This window comes from Pongo abelii, chromosome 21, assembly GCF_028885655.2.
Source record: "Pongo abelii isolate AG06213 chromosome 21, NHGRI_mPonAbe1-v2.0_pri, whole genome shotgun sequence".
Taxonomy (NCBI): domain Eukaryota; kingdom Metazoa; phylum Chordata; class Mammalia; order Primates; family Hominidae; genus Pongo; species Pongo abelii.
In genome coordinates this window covers 43,100,472-43,128,341 of record NC_072006.2, presented here as the reverse complement: position 1 = coordinate 43,128,341, position 27,870 = coordinate 43,100,472, and the positions used below count along the sequence as shown (strand labels likewise).

General features: G+C 46.4%; 1 protein-coding gene across 1 annotated transcript; it reads right to left on the bottom strand.

The window, feature by feature from the left end:
• Positions 1–582: 582 nt before the first annotated feature.
• On the bottom strand, positions 583–27,213 carry FAM83D (family with sequence similarity 83 member D). Its single transcript, XM_002830303.5, has 4 exons — positions 26,657–27,213; positions 11,460–11,627; positions 5,852–5,976; positions 583–2,325 (listed from the first exon to the last, which is right to left on the bottom strand). The coding sequence occupies exons 1-4, from the start codon at positions 27,131–27,133 to the stop codon at positions 1,344–1,346; spliced, it is 1,752 nt and encodes a 583-aa protein (XP_002830349.3). The 5' UTR covers positions 27,134–27,213; the 3' UTR covers positions 583–1,343.
• Between the last annotated feature and the right edge of the window lie 657 nt (positions 27,214–27,870).

The following is a 27,870-nucleotide window of genomic DNA, read 5'->3' as shown; positions in this document are numbered from 1 at the left end:
ATTAGAAGGGTGTAGAAACTGTTACATTGCCTGCCACTGGACCAGGAAAATGGGATAATTGTCAGTGTCCTCTTTTGCCCCTACTCTAGGATATTAGATGGCTAAATCACTGTCAATACACCCAGCTGATGAAATGAGGCCCATGGGGCCACCAGAGTTAATATTGGGAATGAATATAGGAACATACACTAACGCCTCCTTTGGTAGACAAGCAGAGTACCAGAGTACCAAGGACCTACTGAAATAGTTCAGGCTGCTTCTTCGAAAAGAGAAAAGGCAGAGCATGTGCAAAGGCCTGCTATTTCTGGCCAGTTTCCTCACTCAAACTATAGAGTAACATCAATATTCATGACGCTGAGGAAAGTTAAGTGGATCTATTTTCCCTTCTATAGTTTGGATCATCTACTTCTTCCTCACCCTGACGCTATTTTAAAAACCTTCAGATATAGATATCTATATACCTATATCTATTAGGTGCATTTATTTGTGACATACTCCAGATTTAAAGAGAAAACTGTCAGAGAGGGGGGAAAAAGTACAGAAGCACAAGTTTATATTTATTTAATGCTAAGAACACAGATATTCTAAAGAGATAAACAGAAAGTAGTTTTATTTTTTCTAAATAGGATTTTGATCACAAAAATGCTGGTGATTCAAACCTTTAAAACAGAAGAGCATACAACCTAAGAAAAATGCAAAACATATTTCATCTCTCACCTGAATTAGACTTAGAACACCTAAGTATTCTCCTTAAGAGGAGATTAATACAGTCACGTGTTGCCTAATGATAGGGATACATTCTGTGAAATGTGTTGTTAGGCGACTTCCTCCTTGTGCAAACAGCACAGAGTGTACTTACAGAACCCTAGATGGTATAACTTACTACACACCTAGACGATATGGTATAGCCTGTTGCTCCTGGGCTACAAACCTGTACATCATGTTACTGCACTGAATACTGTAGGCAACTGTAACATAATGGTATTTGTATCTAAACATAGAAAAGGTATAGTAAAAATACAGTATTATAATCTTATAGGACTGCCATCATATACGTGGTCTGTCATTAACCAAAACATCATTATGTAGTGCATGACTATTAAAATTGTGCAAAAAAAAAACCCCTGTATCCATAGTGTTTAAACCATAAAACCAATACCTGGTATATACATGACAAAACAAAGCATGTAAAATAATATGTAGCCTATAGAATTCAAAGACAACAAAGGTGACAAAGTCAGGTAAAAGAAAGGCAATTAGGGACAGAAGATATTTTTTAAAGCAGGAAGCTGATGATGTCCACTGTAAGCCTGGAAGAAACCAGGAGTCTGAACACGGAGCAGTTACTGATAGGAAGGATAAAGTGCTACATCTCTAATAGCAAGCAAATTAACTCTGCTGAAACTGCCAGAATGAAGGCCAAGGTGGTTTTCAGTAAAGAGTGTTCTCCTTGACAGCACAGCCAGCATGTGGTTGAGCCGGGACCTGATACCAGCGAAGTGGAATTGCCGCTCTTTGTTCAAGTTTCTAAGTGAGTCACTCAAGTACAGTTCCAGGTGGGGGGTGCCCAGGTACTTGGGATAGCCAGGACTGTGGAAGTCAGTGGTTCTGATGGAAGCGGGAGAACCAGTGGAGCTTGCCACAGAGCCTTGGGAAGACACAGAGGAGGAAGACTTCAAACTGGAAGATCTCGATACAGACATTTTTGAGACTGGTGACCCTTCTGCAGATTGAGTTCCTCGAGGAAAGAGAATGTTCTCATCCATGTCAGTCTGAGTAGTGGTCGACCTGGACCAAATCATGGTTTGAGAGCTTGCTATCCTGGTGATGACTGCAGTCTGGGTCCCAGCACATGCTGTGGTGATGCTGGTTTGTGTTCCCACCTCACTCACACTCAGCCCTGGCATGTCCTCTCCTGGCTCTGTTTGAGTAGCAGCGTCAATGGCCTTTCTGCTCTGGAGCTCGTCCCTGCAGCTGCTGAAGTAGTCTTCCTCACTAACAGTGGAGGACTCACAGTCATGGGGCTTGCACTCTGCCTTGCCCTCTGCGGGCATCTCTGGGTCCAGGTCCGCCTTCCTGGGAGTACTTGACAGCCTAGCCAGCCGCATCCGCAGCAGGTTGCCCAGGGTGAGCTCCTTGGACTGTGGTTTTCGGTTGGTGAGGTGATCAAACTTGTTGCTGCTCTGGAAGTGAGACAGGAGTTTGGGGCTGATGGGCTTGGACTGGGCATACAGGATTCGGAACTCCAGATCAAAGTGTTCAACCACTTGGCCAGACAGAATTACCAAGTTACTGCTGTTTAATTTGCCATCCGTCCATGTAAAACTTAAGGATTAAAAAGAAACAAACAGCAGCTGGTAAGGATGAGCAATTTTGGTTTACTCACTGTCCATCTGAATATAGCACAGGTATCTTACCACATAAGGGTCACAACTTTGGTGGTATCATACCTACCATCTGCATGTATTTAACTAGCCTTAACACATATATAACATACATGTGTGTTACCATAAAAGTAAAAAGGCCAACTGTTTAACAAACACAGTAAATGCTCAGCCTCAGAGGGTTTTTTTGTTTATTTGTTTGTTTTGAGACGGGGTCTTGCTATGTTGCTCAGGCTGGTCTTGAACTCCTGGGCTCAAGCAGTCCTCCTACCTCAGCCTTCCAAAGTGCTAGGATTACAGGCATAAGCCACCTCACCTGGTCCTTGCCTCAGAGTTTTGAAAAACTGGAAAGGGGGTCGGGCGCGGTGGCTCACGACTGTAATCCCAGCACTTTGAGAGGACGAAGTGGGCAGATCCTTTGAGGTCAGGAGTTCGAGACCAACCTGGCCAACATGGTGAAACCCTGTCTCCAGTAAAAACACATAAAAAATTAGCCAGGCGTGGTGGTGCATGCCTGTAATCCTAGCTACTCGGGAGGCTGAGGTGGGAGGATTGTTTGAACGCGGGAGGCAGAGGTTGCGGTGAGCCGAGGTCGCACCACTGCACATTCCATGACTGGGCGAGACTCCATCTCAAAAAATTAATTAAAAATAAAAAACAGGGCTTCTAAGTATTTAGGCCAGCATCCCCATTTTAAAGGTAAGAAAACTGTTTAGGCCAGCACCCCCATTTTAAAGGTAAGGAAACCAGATAAAGGGATTATCACAGTGGGGAGCTACTGCTGGACTCCAGATCAGACCCTAGGCCCTATGAATTGCTAATGCCCTGCTCCTTGCTACTGTTGGAGTGGCAACATCAGTGGCCTTCCTGCCCTCAAGCTTGTCCTTGTGGCTGTTGAAGTAGTCTTCCTCACTAACAGCGGAGGACCCAGTCATGGGGCTGTGCTGCCATTTTCACAAAACACTATGGCTCAAAACATGTTAGAGCTGATTAGTGGCCATATGCCCTTGCCTGTCCAGTGTCCCTTCCCCGCCTCCCTCCTCTGCTAGCAGAACTCACACCCACCTGTACCCCAGAAAGCTTTCATTATCATACTCTCTCCAACCACAATAGGGGCAGGCATGTGGTCCACACTGGCCAGAGTATCCTATTCCCTTGGATGCAGGGATTCATTCAGGGTGGGCATGTGATCCCACCAGAGCCAAGTAATTTTTCAGAGGTTTCTTTTTTCTTTGTCAAATGGATTCTGACAGAAGGGATTGATAGTAATTCTGAGTGAAAGAGTTTCACCCTTTGGGAGACAGCTACTAAAGGCCATATAAGAAAGCCAGGATCTGGCTGGGCACGGTGGCTCACGCCTATCATCCCAGCACTTTGGGAGGCCAAGGCGGCCGGATCACAAGGTCAGGAGATCGAGGCCATCCTGGCTAACACAGTGAAACCCCATCTCTACTAAAAATACAAAAAAAAATTAGGCGGGCCTGGTGGCGGGCACCTGTAGTCCCAGCTACTTGGGAGGCTGAGGCAGGAGAATGGCGTGAACCCAGGAGGCAGAACTTGCAGTGAGCCGAGGTCGTCCACTGCACTCCAGCCTGGGCGAGACTCCATCTCAAAAACAAAAAATAAAGAAAGCCAGGATCGTTGACTTCAAAGGGAGAGCCTGCCTAAGAACAAAAGTCAACTCGAAAACATCAGAACCAGGAGAGTGTTGTGATCAGTGTGTGGCTCCTACGTCAAGATGAACTGAAAACCAACTGTACCTTTCTATGCTTCCTTCCGGGTTCTTCGAGTCAGTATGTTTGAGAGTTAGCTGACACTTGCCATCACCCCACTAATGGTGGTATTTGTACCAGAAGTAGGTTTCAAATAGAGATCACAGAACACAGTCAACTCTGTCTCCTGTAACCAAGATATGGCTAATGCAAAGTCCCCCTGAAAACTGCCTTCAAAGCCTGAGAAGGAAGACTCTTTTGAAAGCCTTCAATGAGGCCGGGCCGGGCGCAGTGGCTCACACCTGTAACCCCAGCACTTTGGGAGGCTGAGGCCAGCAGATGACCTGAGGTCAGGAGTCTGAGACCATCCTGGCCCACATGGTGAAACACCGTCTCTACTAAAAATACAAAAATTAGCCAGTCATGGTGGCATGCCTGTAGTCCCAGCTACTCGGGAGGCTGAGGCACAGGAATCGCTTGAACCTGTGCCTCAGAGGTTGAGAGAGGCAGAGGTTGCAATGAGCTAAGATGGCGCCACTGCACTCCAGCCTGAGCAACAGAGCAAGACTCCATCTCAAAAAAAAAAAAAAAGACAGCCTTCAATGAGATAATGTAAATAAAGCACCTATCCAACACCAAGATTATAAAACGTCCTCAACAAATGGAAGCTATCATCGTCATCAATTTCATTTGGAGAGGGTAGTTTTTATATTTCAGAACAGCAAAAGTCCATTTGTAGCTAAGTTTGGTTAATATAGATAAATCCTACTTGGGTTAAAAACAAATTTTTTTAATGAACTTCTTACAAAAGGAAATTCCAAGAAAAAGAGTTCAATTTGTTTTTTCCCACAGCCTCTTTGGTGAAGAAAGTTCAAATTTTGTTCTGAGCAATGAGGGTATTGTTTAAAAAGAAAGGTGTCAAGATTTTCTTGATCTTACTGCCTCATCTTCCACAAGCCTTCACATTTCTACCTTTACCCAGGGCTGACATGTAATTATCACTCAGGGTTGTGTGTTTCTTCAAAAATGGGGTTTTCTTTTTAAAATTCTACAGACACACCTCATGCAAACCATTAGACAATCTACTGCAGAGATGGCAAAACATACAACCATTGGAGCCACATACGTAAAAATGGCACAAATTCTAGAGATTCATGTAAACCACTCATTATCCCCACCCTCTCTTCAACCTCCCTGCTCTCTACCTTAAGATGCCATTGCCAATGTGAGACTTCAAAGGTAGGTCAGAAACATAATCAGCATTTTCTAGACTAAAGCGCTAAATTACAAGGCTTGAAGCAACGTGGAGGATTTGAGTCTAAAGCTGACAGTTCTGGCTCTGCCTTCAACACTAATGGAGATGCCTGCAACTACTCCTACCTTCAAGTGAGCAGGGCAAGCTGGGTCCAGATCCCTAAGGAACCAGGATTCCAGATTGTGTGTTGCTGTTAACCCCCAATTCGTCCCCTGCAGACCTGGGCCAAGGCTTGAAACCTAGGACTTGCTGACTGTGTTGTCTCAATACAAGTTCAACTTCTGCATTTTAATCTATGGACTACAGGACAGGGGAAGTGACCCACACCCAAACTGCCTCTAACAGGAGGCTTTGATAACCAGCTCCTATACACAGATGCACACATATCAGAATGCATGGCCATACAGGCTCCCATTGAGAGGAAAGGGCTTTTACCTTTATATGACATGCTGCTTCTGAAGAGTTTAGATTAATAAGCCTTGGACGGGTTAGAAACTTACCTGTAGGAGCCTGTTGCCACACGGATGCCATCAATCAACGTGAACTTTTCGTGAACCTTCCCAATAATCTTAGTTCCTGACCTTGCATAGTAGATATTTCCTGTGATAGTCCGAACTGTCATCAACTGTTGGCAGGGAGTGGGAGAAATATAAACGAACAATTCAGCAATACTCATCCAGTGAGCAAATGGTTAGGATAAAAAGGCTTAGTTTACAATTCCCAGATACAATTATTGGCAGATGCGTGGCTTAGGGTTACCATTTAGTGACAGTACACATGGTACACTAGCCAGACAGTTCTCAAGCCTCAAGTGATGTTACTTCTACATTCGGTCCATCTTCTCATCTGTTCTTTTCTTATATTTACTTTTGAGACCCTTAGTTCATGTGTGTATGTGTTCTAAAAGAACACTCAACCTTTTTGGGATACTAACAACAGAATCCAAGAAATGATTCTGAAGCAAAATGTGTGGGATAAAATCATCAAAGAAAACACGCTAGTAATAAAGAACATTTTAACAAAGTCTGAAAGAAGCTAAGCTTATCTTCCTCCAACTTGTTTGTTTAATGGCATCACATTAGAGTAACAGTCCATCCTCACTCACCCTCAACACCATAATGGGTATGGAGAATAGGAACACAGGACAGGCCTTCTCTAGTACAGGCCTGCTGAGGCAGAAACACTCCTATCACATGTGGCTTAACAAGCAATGTCACATCTCCTACAAATACATAATTACCAAAAACGTACACTGGTGGTGGTATGCTGGGGCAATATACTGCACATATATGCATAATTATTCCTGTAAAATGACACACATAAATGTATAAACAATGGCATACAAAATACTACAACAATCTGCATTCTCTGGAGCAGACCAGTGGCTCTATATCATTAGAAATCTTACACATTTAAATTAAACATGTAAGATTTTTGTTTGACTCTTTGATTCCATAAACATAGAGAGCCCCTACTATGTGCCAAGCCCTGAGACAACAGAGATGTAAGGCATGCTCCTTACCTTCAAGGAATAGAATAAGAGAGAGAAAACTAATTGAATGATTTAGAAACTACAGTAACACATAACAGCATCCAGAGAAATGAAAACCTATATCCACACAAAACCTCTACACATGTTCACGGCAACTTTATTCATAATAGACAAAAACTGGAAATATCCAAATGTCCTTCAGTGGCTGAATGGTATAAGATACCATACAATACTCAGCAATGAAAAGGAACAAACTGTTGATACATGCACAACTTGGATGGATTTCAAAAACACTGTGATGAGGGAAAAAAAGCCAATCTTGAAAGGTCACATACTCTATAATTCCATTTACAAAATAGACTGTAAATGACAAAATTATAGAAATAGAGAACAAATTAGTGGTTGCTAGGGGTTAAAGAGAGGGTAGTGATGTGACTATATAAAGGAGCAGGAGGAGGGAGATCTCTGTGGTGATGGAAACTTCTGTCTGGATATGCATGCATGATGACAACATGGCACAAAGCTGTATACACACATTGTACCAATGTCAATTTCCAGGTTTGACATTGTACCATAAGTTACATAAGATGTAACATTTGGGGAAACTGGGTGAAGGGTACATGAAACTTTTCTGTACAATCTTTGCAACTTCTGTTAATCTATCAATATTCAAAATAAGCTAAAAATAAAACACAAAACAAAACTATGGCAAGACATAATGCCACTTCTGTGGTCTTTTTACCAAATGTGTAATCTGAATTCAACTTTGATAAAACATCAGACAAACCCAAATTCTACAAAAAATTGGCTAGTTTTTTTTTTTGTTTTTTTTTTTTTTTGAGGTGGAGTCTCACTCTGTTGCCCAGGCTGGAGTGCAATAGCACGATCTCGGCTCACTGCAACCTCCATCTCCCAGGTTCAAGCAATTCTCCTGCCTCAGCCTCCCGAGTAGCTGGGACTACAGGCACCTGCCATCATGCCCAGTTAATTGTTTTGTATTTTTAGTAGAGATGGGGTTTCATCATGTTGGCCAAGCTGGTCTCGAACTCCTGACCTCAGGTGATCCGCCCACCTCAGCCTCCCAAAGTGCTGGGATTACAGGCGTGAGCCACTGCACCCAGCTGGCTAGTATTCTTTAAAGGTGTCAAGATCCAGCCAGGCGCAGTGGCAAATGTCTGTCGTTCCAGCTACTTGGGAGGCTGGTGATGCAAGAGGATCAATTGAGTCCAGGAGTTCAAGACCAGCCTAGGCAACATAGCAAGACCTCATCTCTTTAAAAAAGGAAAGGGGGGGTGGGGGCGGGTCAAGACCCTAAAAGACAAAGAAAGATGGAGAAACTGTTCCAGATTAAATGACGTAAAGGAGACTTGATAACTAAATGTAAGGTGTGATCCTGGACTGGATTGGATCCTGGACCATAAAAAGGGCATTAGTGGAACAACTGGGAAGTGTATAAGTCTGTAAATTAGATAGTATTGATATCAAGTTTATTTCCTGATTTTGTTATTTGTACTGAGGTTTGTAAGGTGTTAACATGTGGAGAACTTGGGCGAAGAGTATTCAGGAATTTCTTATATTATTTTTGTAACTTCTTTATGAATCTTAAATTATTTCAAAATAAAAATTGGAAAAAAAAAAACGACTAGGGAATGTCATAGAGGTACACCTGGACTTGGTGGGAGGCGAGCTTTCTGGAGGAGGTGATGACCCCTGAGCCAAGTCTTAAAGGATCAACATATAATAAGCATAAAAATACCATATGGGCAGATTAGGTGTGGTTTTGTGTATCTTTCCCTTTGACACACATCTGAATGTTGTACATGCCTCTGTGATCGTGGCCAAAGCACTTGTGAGTGCCTGCACATCAATGTGTGACCAAATTCCTACAGACAGCACAACCCAACATTCTGAACCAGCTACAGAGGCAGAGCATGGGGAAATCAGCCCCCATACGGCAAGGGCACAAATTCACTAGCACAGAGAGGCACAGGAGACACAAGCAACCAGGGAAGACAGTGCTTCTCCAGGAAGGAGGTAAAACTACAAAAACTGGGGAGGCCAGATAAATAGGCCTTCTTAGACCTCTCTACAGAGGATCTGGACACCTATGAAGGCAACAACCAACAGTAGGCAACTGAACCAGTGCCTGCTCATAGATTTCTGTCTAGTAGATAAATCAGAGAAAATCACTTGATCAAAGTTGTGGCCAGAACAATTCTGTGATTTCTCTGCTAATGCACAGCCTTAATTATAGAAAGAGTGCCTTGAAATTAAACAGTGATACCTTCAATTTCTTCACCTGGCTAGCTGATAATGCTCTTTTCCATGCCAAAGTGTATCTTCCTTGGGTCCACCTGGCCTCATTTTCTAACCACGTGTTGGGTTACATGGCTGTCTCATCTCACTTGATCTAGAAACCCCAATCCTGTCTTTATCATGAGGCAACCAACAAGAACTCTGTGGGAGAATCTGAATTCTGTAACCCAAATTGCTTGGTAATAATAAGGTGGTAAGTTAGAGTCTCTTAGGCAGTAACTTACAGTACCAAAGACTAAATTCGTTTCGCTGACTGCAAAAACCTGGTGCATAATAGATACTCAGATAGGTGATGAACAAATACTCAGATAGGTGATGAACAAATAAAGTTCTGAAGCTCACAGGTTAAGTTGCTTAATTTTTACACTTGATCTTAGCCAAAAGGCTGAGAAGCTATGGGTTGTTTAATTTTTAAAAAACAAATTCTGGGCCAGATATGGTGGCTCATGCCTGTAATTCCAGCAATTTGGGAGGCCGAGGTGGGTGGATCACTTGAGGTCTGGAGTTTGAGACCAGCCTGACCAACATGGTGAAACCCTGTCTCTATTAAAAATACAAAAAATTAGTTGGGTGTGGTGGCGGGCACCTGTAATCCCAGCTACTCAGGAGGCTGAGGCAGAAGAATCACTTGAATCCGGGAGGCAGAGATTGCAGTGAGCTGAGATCATGCCACTGCACTCCAGCCTGGGCAACAAGAGCAAAATTCCATCTCAAAAAAACAAAACAGAACAAAAAAAAAAAAAAAAAAAATTCTATAATAAATATGACAATTTTTCTTGCTTCTTTCCATGAAAGTGACCAAGCTAGCTATGTTGTATAGGCTTCCACTGAAACACTTAGATTATTTTCAGAATCAGAGAAATAGACATAAAATCTAATTTTACAATAATGAGAAATGAACAGCAGCAGCACGTGATAGTGATTACAGACACTGGGGTTGGAGGCAGACATACGAGGAGGCAGACCCTAGGCCCACTACTTTGCAGTGATGGACACTTGGGTTCTCTGTGTCACTATTTCCTGGTCTAAAACACAGGTGCCACTTACCTGATAGGGGCTGCTGTGAGGATTCAGTTACATAACATTTGTTAAAAGCACAGAGCAGGCTGGGCGTGGGGCCTCATGCGTGTAATCCCAGCACTTTGGGAGGCCGAGGCAGGCAGATCACCTGAGGTAGGAGTTCAAGACCAGCCTGGACAACATGGCAAAACCCCATCTCTACTAAAAATACAAAAATTAGCCAGGTGTGGTGGTGCGCACCTGTAATCCCAGCTAACTGGGAGGCTGTGGCAGGATAATCACTTGAACCTGGAAGAGGGATGTTGCAGTGAGCCTAGATTGGGCCACTGCACTCCAGCCTGGGCAACAGAGTGAGACTCTTTCTCAGGAAAAAAAAAAAAAAAGCATGGAGCAGTGCCAAAGACAGAGTAGGGGCTCAACAAATACTGGTTGCCATGATTAAAAGGGCAGCTTCCTGGAGCTACTGTCAAAAGCAGCAACTTCCAGGGTGGCCTTCAGGCCTTCAACAAGGGAGCTGGTCCAGGCGCTATTAAGAGGCAGGACAGTACAGGGGAGAGGCCAAGGTCTTGAATCCTAACATTTCTTTTAAAGAGCTTAATTGAGATCTAATTCACAGATCATACAATTAACACAAATTCTGTAGTTTTTAGTATATCCATAGATATATGCAACCATCATCACCGTTAGTCAATTTTAGGACATTCTCATCAGTTCAAAAAGAAAGTGCTAAAATAAAGTACCCTTTAGCAATAATCCCGTCCTTCCCCCAACTCCCCAGCCCGAGGCAACCACTAATCAGTGTCTCTATAGATTTCCCTATTCTGACTTAATGGAATCATATCATATGTGGTCTTTTGCAACTGGTTTCCTTCACTTAGGACATTTGCAGGTTCATCCATGCTGTAGCATCTATCAGCACTTCATTCCTTTTTATGGTTGAATACTACGCTATTGTATGAATAGACAACATATCATTTATCCACTTATCAGTTGATGGGCATTGGATTGTTTCCACTCTTTGGCTTTATGAATAATGCTTCTATAAAACTCATACACAAATTTTTGTGGGGGCCTATATTTTCATTTCTCTTGGGTAGACACCTAGGAGAAGTGCCAGGTCACAGGTACTGTTCATTTTCTGTAAGACCAGGCAAATGACTTTGCTCACAGCCTCAGTCCCTTCCTTGTAAACAGGGATACCACCACCAGCACCTTGTAGATCATGGATGCTTGGTCATATTTGTTGACTATGGTGAAACTGGATATAGTGTACCACAAACCTTTTCCTGTTCAGGATGAACTTTCAGATCCACGCACATATCTAAAAATTGTGAGAGGAGAGCCTGGTCCAGAAGGATATACACAGCAACTCCCTGTTTCCTGCATATTTCTTGCAGGTCTCTGAAGATGTCGATGTCTGTGAACACGTCCATTACCACTGCAATCACCTACAGGTGAAACAGGGAAGAGCACATGATCAGCTTATAGGACACCACCTTACAGCACGCTGTCTGGACTCTGGACTCCACTCAGAACTGGGAAAAAATCCCTATCCAACAGTTATCCTTCCCTCCTGCTTCTGCAGTATTGGTGCCCCCCTCACCATGGACTCTTTTGCATCTCTAAAGACACTTGGGCCCCGTATCCTAGAAATCTTGACTTGGCCTAGCTAACAATCCCAACTCCATGCTGGCAGGTTTCTCAAAAATACAGATCAATCCACTGCCTTGCTCTCTTATGAAGCTGCTCCATTCACCTTCTATTCCTCCACTACTGTCTTACAGGCTTAGTTCAGATCAGCAAGCTGTCTGGTTCTGTGGGTAACACACTGTCATCTTTGGCTTGTTGCTTTCCCCACCAGGCTTCAGTTTGCTGTCCGTTAAACAAGTAAGTAAAACCTTAGATTCTCTCTGAGGGCCCTTCTGGAGGGTAGCATTCTCGAAATCTATTTTTTAAATTACTGTCTGGTTTTGAATCATAATCTCTGACTTTTTTAAGCCCTGTCCCATTCACCAACAACTCATGACTTGAAAGCAGTCGAAGCAGGCCCATGGATTCTCCCTTCTTCTGCCTCCCTAACACTGCATACCACATTTGTTAACATTCTGTTCTTTCCACCAGCCAGGCCTGATCAGCTGTCTGTTGGGCAGGTTCTAACCAAATGGCTTCCACTGCACTGGCCTCTCCTCAGTAAAAGGTTCTCTCTGCAGTTCTTTGGTATCTGTCCACAGTGCAAGCCCACAGCAAAGAACAGGGAAATATTTCCTAAGGATTCTGCCCTTAAGCTCAGAACAGGCCTTTCTTCTCCCCAACAACGTGGCTCCATTCACGCCTCCCAAGTGATTTTCCACACCTAGCATCAGACTACAATTAAGAGCTGCCTTTTAGCCACGCAATCTTGGGCAAATTACAGCTGTTTCAAATGTCTGTTTCCTTAGCTGCAAAATAGGGTTGTATCGAGAACTAAATGACTATGTTACATAAAATGCAAGGTACAAAGGATCCCTTAGTATCTGCTCATTTATTCACTTTACCAGTCCAGAGCTGGAGCCATCCAGACAGTTCAACACAGGGAGACACCTCCTAGCTTTCCTCGCTGTTTTAAAGACAGGCTGCTCCGGCCACAATGCCTCTAATCACACCCTTTGCAGGCTTAAAACCAAGGTCCTCAGCAAACTCCTGGCAGGGCAGTGGGGTGTCCAAACATCCAGGCTTAGAAACAGGTCCTGACAAACTGAGTCAGAAGTCGGGGGTGTTAACTAAGGAAGCCGAGGCTTGGGGGCTCTTCTGTAGTCTGGAGCTATAAGGGTTTCTCCTTCCTCCCCATTTCAACAGTAAAAGCCTGTCTCTCAGAATCATATTAACTCTTTTTCTGAAAGTTAGGATTATTCATTTATGGGTTTCACTCCTTCTACTGCAGCAAAGGCTCTTGAATGGGACTGATTCATTTCTGTGGTCCCAGAGGACTCAGGACAGTATATGACAGTCATTACTCCTTAAGGATTTGGGGGATTAAGGAAGGAATGAAGAGACAAAAAGGCAATTTGGCTGTCTTTCTCCAACACTCCAGGGCCTGGTCTACTAGGATATGAGACCCTGAAACACCAGTTCCTGGGAAGTCATTGCTGTGAGGGGGTCGAGAAGACCAGTTACTATCCTGCTGCCTTTCCCTCCCCACCCCTTTTAATGATGCTCTAAGCTGTGGCCTATTCTTGGTAAAGGGCATGGCTTCAGCCATGAACACAGTGATTTAAAAAATGAGAAACGTTCTTTCTGAATTTGTGGCATCCTCTGAAGTTTACATCCTCCACTGGCTTTGCACATCCTATTCTGACAGTCCTATTCATCCCACTCATTCGGGTCATACAGCAGGAATTAAAGGCAAAAGGTCTGGGCATAGAACCCAGCTCTACCACCTACCAGCTGTGTGACTCTGGGCAAGTGGCTTAATCTCTCTGAGCCTCAGTTTCCTCCTCAGGAAGATACAATTAATAGCATCTGGGTCAAAGGGCTGCTGTGAGGATTAAGTGAAACAAAGCATGGAAAGGGCTTAGCACAGGGAGGGCAAGGCAGGAAACAGGTGCTATTATGCAGCCAGCACCTCCTCAGAGCCCGCTGTGGGCTGCACACTGCACTAGGCAGAAAGACGGCTATGAGAAATTTGACATAGACCCAACTTACCTCAAGGACAGGACACAGGATGCAGAGAGGCAAAATGATATATACAGCCTAAGCAATTAAACTAAGGGGGCTGGGCATGGTGGCTCATGCCTGTAATCCCAGTGCTTTGGGAGGCCAAGGCGGGTGGATTACCTGAGGTCAGGAGTTTGAGAGCAGCCCAGCCAACATGGTAAAACCCCGTCTCTACTAAAAATACAAAAAATTAGATGAGCATGGTGGCATGCACCTGTCATCCCAGCTACTAGGAAGGCTGAGGTACAAGAATCACTTGAACTCGGGAGGTGAAGGTTGCAGTGAACCGAGATCACACCACTGCACTTCAGCCTGGGCAACAGAGCAAGACTCCATCTCAAAAAACAAAACAAAACAAAACAAAAACAAGGTGTCTCCTCCAGTGGTGGACTATGGGCACTATAGGTACTCAAATGCTTACCAGATAAAAGCAGGGAAGGCTTCCTGGAGGAGATGGCATTTGAGCTGAATCACAAGGACAAAATTTGGACAAGGGCATGGGAGAAGTGAAGGGAGGAGAAGGCATTCCCGCAGGAAGCCACATGATGACAGAGCAAGTGGTAGGGAATGACAGGGTATGTACCAGTCTGGCTGCAACGTACAGCATGCATGAAAGGGAGCCACGGGACATGACTGGAAAAGATGGATGAATGAGCAAGATCACAGAAGGCCCTGAATGCCAACCAAGGAATCAGTTTCAAACTTCCCCACATTGCCTGTATAAGAGTAATGGGTTCAAAGTGAAGAATCCAACAGGATGGAAGAAACTGATGCCAGAAGAGATTGGTATAGGTCAGAGATCTGGCCCCACCTCCTCCAACACAGGACCTGCAACATGGCAGTCACGTGGATATTCTTTAGGTTAAGCAACTTCAGTAAATGTTTAGGAGGACTAGAGACCAAATGAAGAAAAATCAGTAACACGGCAGAAGCAATGAGGGTTGCAGACGAGGGAAGGAGGTCATGGGAGAGCCAAGTAGTGGGCGACACGGGCTGAGGATGACAGGGAGAGGGATATTCAGATACAAGGAAACAGGAAACACAAGACAAGAAGCAAGAGTGAGGGGTGAGCTTCGAAACGGATTTTGAGGTGGCAGTAAAACCTTCAGAAAGAAGTTTGGAATATGCAGGTGTACAAATGAGAGTAGAGCTCACAGGAGAAAGCTAAAGAGGAAAACGCACACACCTGCTTGCCTCTCTGATTTCCCACTCTTCTTTCAAATCTTCATTGTGGACCCAATCGAGGCAGGCAGGTGTTGAGCACTGAGGATCTAGTGTCAATCCCTGTCCTCGAGAACGCAGTCTAATGAGACAGGAGACAAGCCAGGGGTAACAGAGTGTGATTGGCCAACGGACACGTTGCCTCAGTGCTACTGGAACAGAGACCAGAAAAACCCAGCCCAGCTGCTGGATTAGAGACCTGCTGGAGGCAGAGGCATGGGCCTGGGGGCCCACAGCACAAGGCACGGCCAAGCTGAATTTTGATTCACCACTTAACAAAACAATTGTGCAACACCTTTGTTATATGGTGAGTAAATACCTAATTTGCTATTTGTTCCATTGTTTGGTTTTAAAGCCTCACCCTTTCCTGCGCGTTGGATTTGAACACTAGTCCTTAACACCATCAGGGTGCGTAGAGTTGATGGAGGTTTTTTTCTTCCCCCGACTTCCCCCACACCCAGCAACCCCTCCTTTCTTACTAAAGCAGGACTCTTAAAAATATTCATCTATTTTTTTGTTTCTGGAGATGAAGTTTCACCCTGTCACCCAGGCTGGAGTGCAGTGCTGTGATCTCGGCTCACCGCAACCTCCACCTCTGAAGCACAAGCAATCCTCCCACCTCAGCCTTCCAAGTAGCTGGGACTACAGGCACATACCACCACACCTGGCTAATTTTTGTAGACATAGAATCTCACCATGTTGCCCAGGATGGTCTCTAACTTCTGAGCTTAAGTGATCCACCCACCTTGGCCTCCCAAAGTGCAGAGATTACAGGCATGAGCCACCATGCCCAGCCAAAAGTACTTGTCTTTTACAGAGGAAAAGTCCACAGTCCTACTGTAGAAGCCATCAGCAGGGAAGTCTTCCTTCAAATCCCCATCCCCATCCCCCTATTCCTCTGTGTCCCAGCCCTCATGCAACCAATCCCTGCGTAGCTGAAGTAGACCTGGGGCTAGACTGAAGGGACACTCTCTTCACTGAGCTGAGCAATGACCTGGACTCATCCACTAACCGGCCGAGTCCTGCTTTCCAAGCCAGGATGCATCTCCTAGGTGTCCGGTGCTCATGCTGCAGCCTGTGGGTCCAGAAATACACCTGATGTGTATTTGGCCACTGCTCCCACTCCTGGAGGCAATAATGTGTGAAGGACAAAGGCATGTCTGGAAGGCAGGCAGCCCTTGCACATCAAGTGCCCACAGTCATGGCACTCTCCCAGTCTGTGCTGCATGGAGCCCACCCACTCTCTAAGGACTAGAAAGTCATGAGAGTGACTTTCAAGAGTCCCTTCCAGGGCCAACACTCATTTGTAATTTGCAACTCAGTGCAAGTCAGTTACAACAGGAGACGTGAGGAGGACGCATCCAGCTGGTCAGGGGCATAATGGCCGGCCTGCTGACCAGGACCCCACTGTTCCCATACTTCTCCAGCCGTATCTGGAGCAGCTGCACCTGTGTCCACTCCCACATCATCATCTCAGGTGACAAGTCACAAGCCTACCTCTCTCAGTCCTTCTACCTGTCCCCTCCTGATTTGTACCAAGGGACTTGGGAACCTATGTAGTTGAACAGCAGACGTCACGATGGCCTTCTTGGTCTCTGGGAAGGTCACAGACCCTGTTTATGTTACTTGCCACATAGAACTGAACTCTTTTCTGCTTGCCTTCTTGCACAAAAGCTCAAAAGTGCTATCTATAGATTTCAAAACCCCATGACCTGTCACCCCCAATTTACAGATGAGAAAGTCAAAGCTTGGAGAGGTTAGGTAACTTGTTCAAGGTGACAAACTTAAGCAAGTACAAGAGCTGGAATTTCAACCCAGGTCTGTGTGACTCCGGAGCCATCTTAAAAAAAGTACTATGCTCAGTATTTTATATAATTCCAAACAGATTAATGGGCAGTTTTTCACATAACTGGAAGCTTAGAACGAACACTAAAGGATCAGTGGCGTAGCCCATGAAGTGCATGGGCTCAAGCTCACCACGGATGATTGACACTACCTATCTCATAGTGTTTGCTGGCAGTTCCTGGCATATGGAAAGCCCTTAAATGGCAGCTACTCATATTCTTAGTCCCGATTCTGTCACTATCCCTGGACAAGCCATTCCATCTGAGAGTCGGTGTCCTTGAAACAAGGAACCCTTCCAACTCTGCGAAGTCAGTGATTCATACACACTCAATGGGCAGGTCTGGGCTCTGACCAGGCACATGTGCAGCCCCAAGAGGCCCCTCAGGGCCAGTCATTCCAGTTCTCATTCCAGCTCTTCTTCCTCTGTGTGAAGCAGGAAGTTCGTACCGATCACCCCTTCTCACTACACCTCAGTTTCCCTCCCTTCCCTCCCAGAGTCATAAAGTGAGGTCAGGTGTGCAACATGCTTGGAATTCCACTAAAGATCTGCACACATTCAATGTCAGCCTGTGCTGCGGTCAATAACATCCTGGCTGCTGCATTCCCCCAGCTGACCACATGGCCTCCATTGATCCTTCACTTCCTCTCCTGACTCTCTCGGGACCCTCTTGCTAAAAAAGCAAAAGATATATTTTCTCTCCATGTATTACATGTTTTAATAGAACAGAAATAATCTCCTTGGAATTTTGTTAAAAACCTTTAAGTAACTATCTTGACATCTTTGGGGTTTAAAAACAAAAAACAATGTAAATTCCCACAGCGAAATCTAAACTTCCTTGTGTACACTGTTTTCCCTCCGTTTCAGAGGCTATTATCAAATTAACAATTTAGGCCAGGCACGGTGGCTCACATCTGTAATCCCAACACTTTAGGAGGCTGCGGTGGGAGGATCACTTGAGGCCAGGAGTTTGAGACCACTCTGGGCAACACAGTTGAGATCCTGTCTCCACAAAAAATTCTTTTAATTATCTGGGCGTGGTGGCATGTGCCTTTAAGTCCCAGTTACTTGGGAGTCTGAGGCAGGAGGATTACTTGAGCCTGGGAGGTCGAGGCTGCAGTGAGTCATGATTGCACCACTGCACTCTAGCCTGGGCAACAGAATGACAACTTGTCTCAAACAAACAAACAAACAAAACAATTTAAGTATCAGATAATGTGCTGGCAGGGCCACCAGAGGGTGGCGGGAGCAAAGTTTTCACTCACCTCTGGAGGGAACCGACCACTATTCAGTACTCTGTACTAGTCCAGCATGAAGCACACAAGCAGGCGGGCTTTTCAAAGGGGAAGGAAAAGCACCAAGAAGTTAGGGGTTAGGGGGAGGAGGGCTTATCATTTTGAATTGTTTTTATTTTATAAGTATGTAAAACATTTGCCTAGCTCCAAAATCCAATTTACAAAACAAGGTACTTTCAAAGATACTTAGCTTCCATCCTTGTCCCTCCCTCCCCATTGAGATAATATTTCCAATAGTTTTTGTTTATTCTTCCATTTTTTTCAATATAAACAAGTATACATAGGTGTATATAAACATATTTGTTTTATATAAACAAGTGTATTATGTATATATCTATGTATATGTGTTTATATCCCCCTATAGATAAAAGGTAGCATGGAATACTACACATTGTTCTAGACTAGCGTGGCCCAACAGAACCTTCCAAGATGACAGAACTGAATCTTTATTTAATTTTAATCCATATAAATTTTAATAGCCTCATATGGCTACCACATTGGTCAGTACCATTCTAGATACCGCATATCAGAGCTAGTCCTCATTCCTTCTTAGAGCTACAGGATATTCCACTGCAGAGACGAATCGGTTTATTCACAATGATGAACTCATCCTCTACTGATGAACACCTGAACTCTTTCCTGTGTTTTGCTATTATAATTAGTGTGGCAACGCATGGCCTATTGTCTACAACTATTCATATTTTTGCCAATGTATCAAGATACAGAGAAGTGGAAGTGCTAGATCAATGGGTAAATATAACTGGAATTTTGCTAGATATTGCCAAATTCCCTTCCAGAGGTTATATCATTTGCATCAAGAATTTTTTTTTTTTTTTTTTTTTTTTTTTTGAGACAGAGTCTCACTCTTGTTGCCCAGGCCGGAGTGCAATGGCACGATCTCGGCTCATCGCAACCTCCGCCTCCCAGGTTCAAGCTATTCTCCTGCCTCGGCCTCCCATGTAGCCGGGATTACAGGCATGTGCCACCACACCCAGCTAATTTTGTATTTTTAGTAGAGACGGGGTTCAAGATTTGTTTAAGCCAATATACCCACTATATTTTTGGTTTTTGCTTTCTTTTTTCCTGAAATAACGTACCCTCTATCCATAAAGAAGTCAGAGAAGAATCCTGCAGCTTCATTACTGTCTGCTAGACGCTAAGGGAAAAGAATAAAGAAATGGCAGACAGAGGCCAGGCACGGTAGCTCACGCCTGTAATCTCAGCACTTTGGGAGGCCGAGGAGGGCAGATCACGAGGTCAGGAGCTCGAGACCATGCTGGCCGACACGGTGAAACCCTGTTTCTACTAAAATACAAAAAATTAGCCAGGCGTGGTAGCGGTCACCTGTAGTCCCAGCTACTCGGGAGACTGAGGCAGGGGAATTGCTTGAACCCGGGAGGCAGAAGATGCAGCGAGCCGAGATTGTGCCACTGCACTCCAGCCTGGCGACAGAGCGAGACTCTCAAAAAAAAAAAAAAAAAAAGAAAGAAAGAAAGAAAGAAAGAAATGGCAGACAGAAAGTAGCATGGTGGTTGCCGGGGCCAGGAAAGGAGGGTATGAGGAGCTAGTGTTTAATGGGTACAGAGTTTCACTTTGGGAAGCTGAAACAGCTTTGGAGATTCGGTTAGTGACAGCTGCACAACAGTGTGAACATATTTAATGTCACTGAACTGTACACTTACAAATGGTTAAAATGGTAAATTTTGCTATGTATTTTTTACCACAATATTTTTAAAAAGAAATGGCTAAATTCTAAAATCCTTAACCTGACACATGAAATCAAAAGGAAGGGATAAATAGTAGCAACACTTCAGTCCAGTGGGTAACGTCCCATAATGATTGATGCACTAGTGAGAACTTCTAGGCCAGTGGTTCACAACTGGGGGCGATTTTTCCCCCAGAGGGCATTTAGCAATGTCTGGAGACATTTTTTTATTGTGGTAAAATAGATAAGTTTGCCATCTTAATAATTTTTAAGTGTACAATTCAGTGGCAATAATTACATTCACAACCATCACTACCATCTGTTTCTAAAACTTTTTCATAGCCCCAAACAGAAACTCTGTGCCCATTCATCAGTAACTCACTATTTCCCCCTCTGGAGACACTGAATATCGTGACTACCTGGGGTGAGGGATGCTATTGGCATCTAGTGAATGGGGGCCATGGATGCTACTCAACATCCTACAATGCACCAGACAGCCCCTCAGGACAAAGAATTATCCAACCCAAAAGGTCAACAGTGCTGAGAGTGAGAAGCCCTGCTTGGGGCTGACATGAGCATTTGGAACAGAAACTGATCACACCACACAGGCTCTACTGTAATGCAGAGGAAAGTTGTGCAAGAACAGGAAAGCTTAATTCAGATACATCCAAGTAAATGCCAGGGGCCCCCAACAGATTCCTTAGCTGCTACTCCTCCTGGCAGGGCTCTCTGGGAACGCAATGATCCCCACTAACTAACGCTCAGGTTATCAAGAGGATGCCTGAGGGTGAGGTCATAGCAAAAGTGGCCTCTTAGGAACAAAAGAGCATAGGGAATAGGCACTGGTAAGAAAGGTGACTCTGAGGAATTGGAACCTCCTGGTGGTACCAGCTTTGCCTCTGAACTCTCACTCAACAAACCAGGAATAGCCGGACAGCCAATTCATAAGCACATTGCCAAAATGAGGCTATGTAGCCCTTCCAGGCAGGGGGCCACAGCCCAGCCAAATCCCAATTCACACAGCAACAGAGGCAAAAAGCTGAATGAGTCATCAACAGATACAGTGGTGGAGGGGTGGATCTAGAGCAAGTATGTAGGGAAAATATCCTGTATAGTTCAAGATTATCCAAAAACTTCCTTAGGAAGCAAACATACGGGTTCTCTAAAGGTTCAAAACAGCATTTCCTCCAATTTTGGTGAAGCTCGCCTGAGCACCTGGTAAGCAGCCAGCTTGTATTCAAGCCATGCTATATGTAATTGTGTTTTTATTTATTTTTTAGAAACAGGGTCTTGCCCTGTGACCCAAGCTAGAGTGCACTGGCATGATCATAGCTTACTACAGCCTCCAACTCCTGGGCTCAAGTAATCCACCTGCCTCAGCTTCCTGAGTAGCTGGAACTACAGGCACATGCCACCATACCTGGCTAATTTTTTTACTTTTTGTAGAGACGGGATCTCGCTATGTTGCCCAGGCTGGTCTCAAACTCCTGGCCTCAAGGAATCCTCCAGCCTTGACCTCCCAAAACACTGGGATTACAGGCATGAGCCACCGCGCATGGCCAAACCATTTGTTTTTAAACACTGTACCTCATTCAGTGTGGCAGAATGCCCACACTTTGAAAGGTATATAGAAACAGAGTCAAGGAAGGGGTTGGCAGAGTCACAACCCCCAGGCACAGCCACCCAGGGACAAATACTTGCTGAGTGGAAAGGCAGACAGAATCACTTGAACTACTTTTCTTCCTATCTACCACTCCCTTCCCCCTGCCCTTTATTTCTCATCAAAGCATGTAGCTGAATGAGCAGAGGTGCACATAATAGGTCCCTACAATATTTACTGAGCATCTTTTATGTATCAGACACACTGAGTGATTCTGTGTGGTCAGAGAGCTGCTGGATAAAACCTATCCCAGAACCAGCCCTTCAGTCTGCAAAGCCAGCATTAGGCCCTGCCATTTACCAAGTAACCCTGGCTTCCTGTGCCTATACTCTGGTCAAGGAGCCTCGTATCCTGGCTCCTTCCAGAGACATTCCTGAAGATGCAGGATGGTCCTCAGACCACCTCAGTGAAGGCAAATAAAGCTGCATGGAGCAAACACTGAGGTCCGACCCTGCTCTACTGCAGCCTGGCCCCAACCTCTGGGGTTAAGTGGGAACCTTCATGTGGCATTCAAAGTTCCTTCATTTACCCACCAAAAGATTCTTACAGATCCCTCTGCTCCAGGTACCAGAAACATCTATCTGGCTCTATCTTTCCCAGGGAGAGGAAAACACACTCTAGTTTACAAAACCTAAACCCAGAGACCTATGTTCTCCTGGCATCATGAACCACCTTCCCCACTTGATGGGTTGAGGAGGTTCTCTGCCAGCCTTAATGCCTCCTCCTCTAAAAACAGACCACCTCGTTTTCTTCCTGAAAAGGACAGGTCTAGTCATTGTCATTTTCCTGTTTATAGAATACGCAACATGGAAATTAAAAAGTCCCAATCTTCAACTGTTACAAACCTTCAGCCTGTTGAAAACTACCAAAGCTCCAATCCTTCCTCATGGCAGGGAGGCTGTATGCAGCAGGGATTAGGAGTGTGGGCTTCAGTGGCTGGGCACAGTGGCTCATGCCTGTAATCCCAGCACTTTGGGAGGCCAAGGCAGGTGAATCACTTGAGCCCAGGAGTTCAATACCAGCCTGGGCAACATGGCAAAACCCCATCTCTACTAAAAACACAAAAATTGGCTGGGCGCAGTGGCTCACACCTGTAATCCCAGCACTTTGGGAGGCTGAGGCAGGCAGATCACGAGGTCAGGAGATCAAGACCAGCCTGGCCAACATGGCGAAACCCCGTCTCTACTAAAAATACAAAAATTAGTGGAGGGTGCCTGTAATCCCAGCTACTTGGGAGGCTGAGGTAGGAGAATCGCTTGAACCTGGGAGGCAGAGGTTACTGAGAGCTGAGACTGTGCCACTGCATTCCAGCCTGGGCAACAAGAGCAACTCTGTCTCAAAAAAAAAAAAAAAAACAAAAAACAAAAAACACCCTACAAAAATCAGCTGGGCATGGTGGTGTGCTCCTGTAATCCCAGCTACTCAGGAGGCTGAGTCAGGAGAATCACTTGAATCCAGGAGGTGGAGGTTGCAGTGAGCTGAGATCATGCCACTGCACTCCAGCATGGGTGACAGAGCAAGACTCTGTCCTAAAAAAAATAATAACAACAACAACAACAAAAAAACATGTGAGCTTCACAGCTGGAACTAGACAGACTTGGGCTTGAGCCCAGCTCTGTCCCATGCTAACTGTGTGATCTCGGGCAAGTTACTTAACTTCTCTGTGCCTGGTCTTTTCTTAACTGTAGCCTCCTCCCAGTGTTGGGAGGGTTAAATGAGGTAATTCAGGTCAAGGGTTTAGCACAGAAACTGACCCATTCAAAGTGCTCAATCATATCACCATTAGGTACCTTTGCATCAGAACACAGATGCAGAACAGCTTCTCATTTCATCCCGAAAGCAGTCTGAGAACTACACCTTCATGGTCTAGATTTCAAAGGATGTGGTCAAGGTAACACAGCCACTCCCTTGTCCACAATGCACGCCCTTAAACAGTGGTAGCACTTAGCCAGCCACCAGATCTGCTGTCACCTCTCCCCACCCGAGCACAGGCTCCTGAACCCTCCACAGGGAGTGTGGTGGTTAACAGTGGTTCAGACATTCTGTGCCTCAATTTGAGTACAGGCTCCTTCATTCTCTAGCTGCATGACTTCGGGGCCACTTAACTTCTCTATGCCTCAGTTCTATCAGCTGTAAAATGAAGATGATAATCGCACCTTCCTTGGGATTACTTAGAACAGTGCCTGGCAAATAGAAAGCATTACTTTTTTTTTTTTTTTAAAGAGACAGGGTCTCCCCATGTTGCCCAGGCTGGAGTGCAGTAGCCATTCACAGCATGGTCATAGTGCACTACAGCCTCGAACTCCTGGGCTCAACCGATCCTCCTGCCTCAGCCTCCTGAGTAGCTGGGACTACAGGCACATGACACCATGGCCTGACTTTTTTTTTTTTTTTTTTAAACAAAAGAGACAGCCTCTGGGACCTCAAATTCAGCACTGTCTCAAACCCAACTCATTTAAGCATCCCTTACCCCAGCTTCCTCTCCTACCACTAATCCGCTGTGGGGAATTTGGCTGCCCCAAACATTCCAGGTCCTTAAACACTTGTGGGCCAGCCCCCATACCCTAGGTCTGGCAAGCCCCACCCAGCTTTGAGGTCACTGCCACTCCGGAGACTTTCTTTCTTTAGCCCTTTCGGCAGTACCTGCAGCAAACTCCTCACTGCTTCCCATCAGCACACTGTCCACTCTCAAGTGTTGGCAAGGATGATGCCTTCCCCTGTGGCCCCAGTCATGGTAGTGTCTGATACACAGCAAGGAATGAGTAAGCAAATAATTTGGCATCTATCAGACACACTGAAAATACTCATTGGATTTTTTTTTTTCCGAGACGGAGTCTTGCTCTGTCACCGAGCTGGAGTCCAGTGGTGTGATCTCGGCTCACTACAACCTCCACCTCCCAGGTTTGAGCAATTCTCCTGCCTCAGCCTCAGCTGGGATTACAGGCGCGCACCACCACGTCCAGCTAATTTTTGTATTTTTAGTAGAGACAGGGTTTCACCATGTTGGCCAGGCTGGTCTTGATCTCCTGACCTCGTGATCTGCCTGCCTCAGCCTCCCAAAGTGCTGGGATTACAGGCTTGAACCACTGCGCCCAGCCAATACTCATTGGATTTAAAGGTAATGTACCACCTTTCTCAGTTAAAACTGCCCAGGTTCCAAATATAGCATCTCGGAGGGAACTGTGGGTAGCTAGACTAGGGCAGCAGGTTCTATCTGGAAATGTCAGTATTACAAAATGCCCGTGGGATGAGGGAGAGTCTGAGCTCCCGGCTCCATCCCCTCCTCATGCCAGCAAGTGAGTTTAATAGTTTCCCTCTGGCCTCTAGCTCCAGTGCCCTTTTGCTATCACTAAAATTTGGGGCAGGGCAAAAGACTAGAACAATCCACGGCTCTCACTATACAGACCAGTTCTTTACATTTTTCAGGTTCCAAGTGCTCAAGTTCTACTGGAGATGAGCTTTGGGAATGCATACCTACACGAGTCTGCCTTTTCCATCTTTTTAATCTTCTCACTGAACCCGCAAGGAAAATGTCTGCTGCATCAAAAAACCCTCAGCCCACCCAAAGCACCTCAGGGCTGGTAAGAGCCTAGCTGCAGCCCACAACCACTCCCTCAAAGGCAAGGCACTAGGTCACTGTATCCACTACCACTGCAACCCCATCAGTCAGGGAAAGAACATTAAGAACATTGGTGAGAGTCGGGGCTTGGACATGTCAACCTGACAATGCGCTGGTATCTTCACCCACAGTCAGACACACTCAGGTACAAGCCCTAACAAGTCTTAACATGGCTGGGGCTTTATCTGCCATGTCCCTGGCACAGGCAGATAGCCAGGGAGCTGGGCACTGCCAGTCAGCAAGCAACCTGACCATGGCTCCAGACCAAGGTGTCTGCCACAACACTCTATGTGCCACATCCACCTGCAGGCTGCCTTCTTCCTCCTTGATCCCCAGCACCCTGCTGCAGCTTTATCGAGGCTGGCAAGCAGACAAGACCTCCACTGCATCCACGACCATGCCATACTAAGAGTCAGACAGTAGGACCAAAACCCACTATGAATACAGAGGCCGATCTAATGCAAATGTATCTGCATTTTAGGAGACCACTGCAATCTGGCACAGACCCAGCCTATGGAAAACAAACCCCTTGCCCCAGTTTCCCCTCCAGTCTCTGGCAGTAGAAAAAGCTGCAGGGGGCCGGGCGCGGTGGCTCATGCCTGTAATCCTAGCACTTTGGGAGGCCGAGGCGGGTGGATCACCTGAGGTCAGGAGGTCGAGATCAGCTTGGCCAACATGGAGAAACCCCGTCTCTACTAAAAATACAAAAATTAGCCGGGCGTGGTGGCGGGCACCGGTAATCCCAGCTACTTGGGAGGCTGAGGCAGGAGAGTCACTTGAACCCGGGGGACGGAGGTTGCAGTGAACTGAGATCCCGCCATTTCACTCCAGCCTGGGCAAAAGAGAATCTGTCTCAAAAGAAAAAAAAAAAAGACAAGAAAGAAAAAGCGGCAGGGCTCTCACTTTGCAACTCTTGTGTTTATCTGCTTTTTACAACATAAGATGCATGAAAGTAATTAGCAATAATAATTGATTCCTAATGCCCCGTAGTTGTCTCTGGAGACCATTTTTCTGGAACTTTCCCTACGTAAGTTGTTTGGTAATGAGTCTCCTAAGAAGCTCCTGAAAGTGGGATCTAGCGTTGGCTGACAGCCAGGGAAATCGGCAATTTTCCAAGTTTGATTTTAACTGAAATTTGGAACTCAGAGTACTTCTGATCCCTCCTTCAGGGATATGAACGTTAGGAGATGGAACCCGGGCACAATTCGCATCCTTGGGAACCGAGGCTTTCCCACTATCCCCTGCCACGAGGAGCGGCCCGGGGGATCCGGGGGAGACACACAGAGTGGGGTGTGAGTCGGGGACCCTGGGACCACCTAGCCCGCGCTTCCGGTAGGGCGCAGAGGAGATAGTGGCCCCAGCCCGTACTCCCAGCAGGCCTCAATTTCCCATTCTTGAAGGGGGTCTCTCGTGCGACCCAGGGCCCTGGAGGGCCGCTCACCTCTCGCGCGGAGCGGAGCTGCTGGCGCAGAGCGTCCTTGCAGCCGTAGGGGCCGCCTTCGCCCGCGCCGCGGGGCTGGAAGTGCGTCTCGACGCGCGTGGCGCCGCGGTAGGCGCCCTGGTAGAAGGCGGGCCAGCCAAGCTCCAGCAGCGGTGGCTCCAGGTCCGACTGCTCGGGGAAGTAGGTGCCCGACGAGCAGTCGTGCGAAGAGCCGAACGAGTCCTCGGCCGCCGCCGCCGCGCCCTCCTCTCCCGGCCTCTCCGCCGCGCGCAGGATGGCGTGCACCTCATCGGGGTTCAGGAAACGAGCCAGGCGCTCGCGTCGCAGGAAGGCCGCGAAGGCTTCGGGGCCACCTGCCACCAGCTCCTCCACAGCCAGGCGCCGTGACTCGCTGAACAGCTCGGTCGGGTTGGGCGGCCCGCACGGCGACAGGCAGACGGCGGGCAGCTCGTCCAGGCCTTCAGACAGCAGAGCCATGGCGGCGTTCAGACTCGACAGCCCTCGGACAAGAGCCGGCGTGCAGGCCCACTTTATAGGCAACCTTTGAATCAAACAGGCCCGCGCCATTGGCCGCACCTCCCCGCCTCGGCTCTCCCATTGGCTGCTTTCCTTCCAATAGCGGAGCGAGGCGGGGCGCAAGCCGCTACGGCTCCGCCCTCTGATGCGTTATTGGCTGCGATGCTGGGCTTGCTAAGCGGAATTTAAATTTGCAGGGGCGAGGCGGGCAGCAGAGCAGGGACAGAGCTGGGAGAGCCGAGCTCCTGGCCATCCCAGCGCGCCCCCTGCCGGCCGCCCCACTGCGCGGCCCTGCAAGGTCAGGGACAGACAGGCCTCGACAACGAGGAGAGGCAGGTGCCGACTCCCGGAGACTCTGGCCACGCTGCTCCTAGGCTCTCAGTGCTTTGGCATGGCCAACCATATCGCCTTAATCACCTGCCTTTAACCATGTATTCATTCATTCAAAGAATACCGTCTCATCATATTAGGACTGCTCCTTTGATTACACCCTCGGGTAGTCTTCTCTCATTTCATCGGTTTTTGCCTTGTAAAACCCCAACCAACCCTGGTTATACCCTACTTTCCACCTGCACCCCGGCAGCCCTACAGGGCTGGGGAAAAAACAAAAACAGCGTAACCATGCTTACTGACTGGTCATGTTTTAAATTCATAATCCGTAAGACTGCCTGCTAGGAGGCTGGGCGCGGTGGGTCACG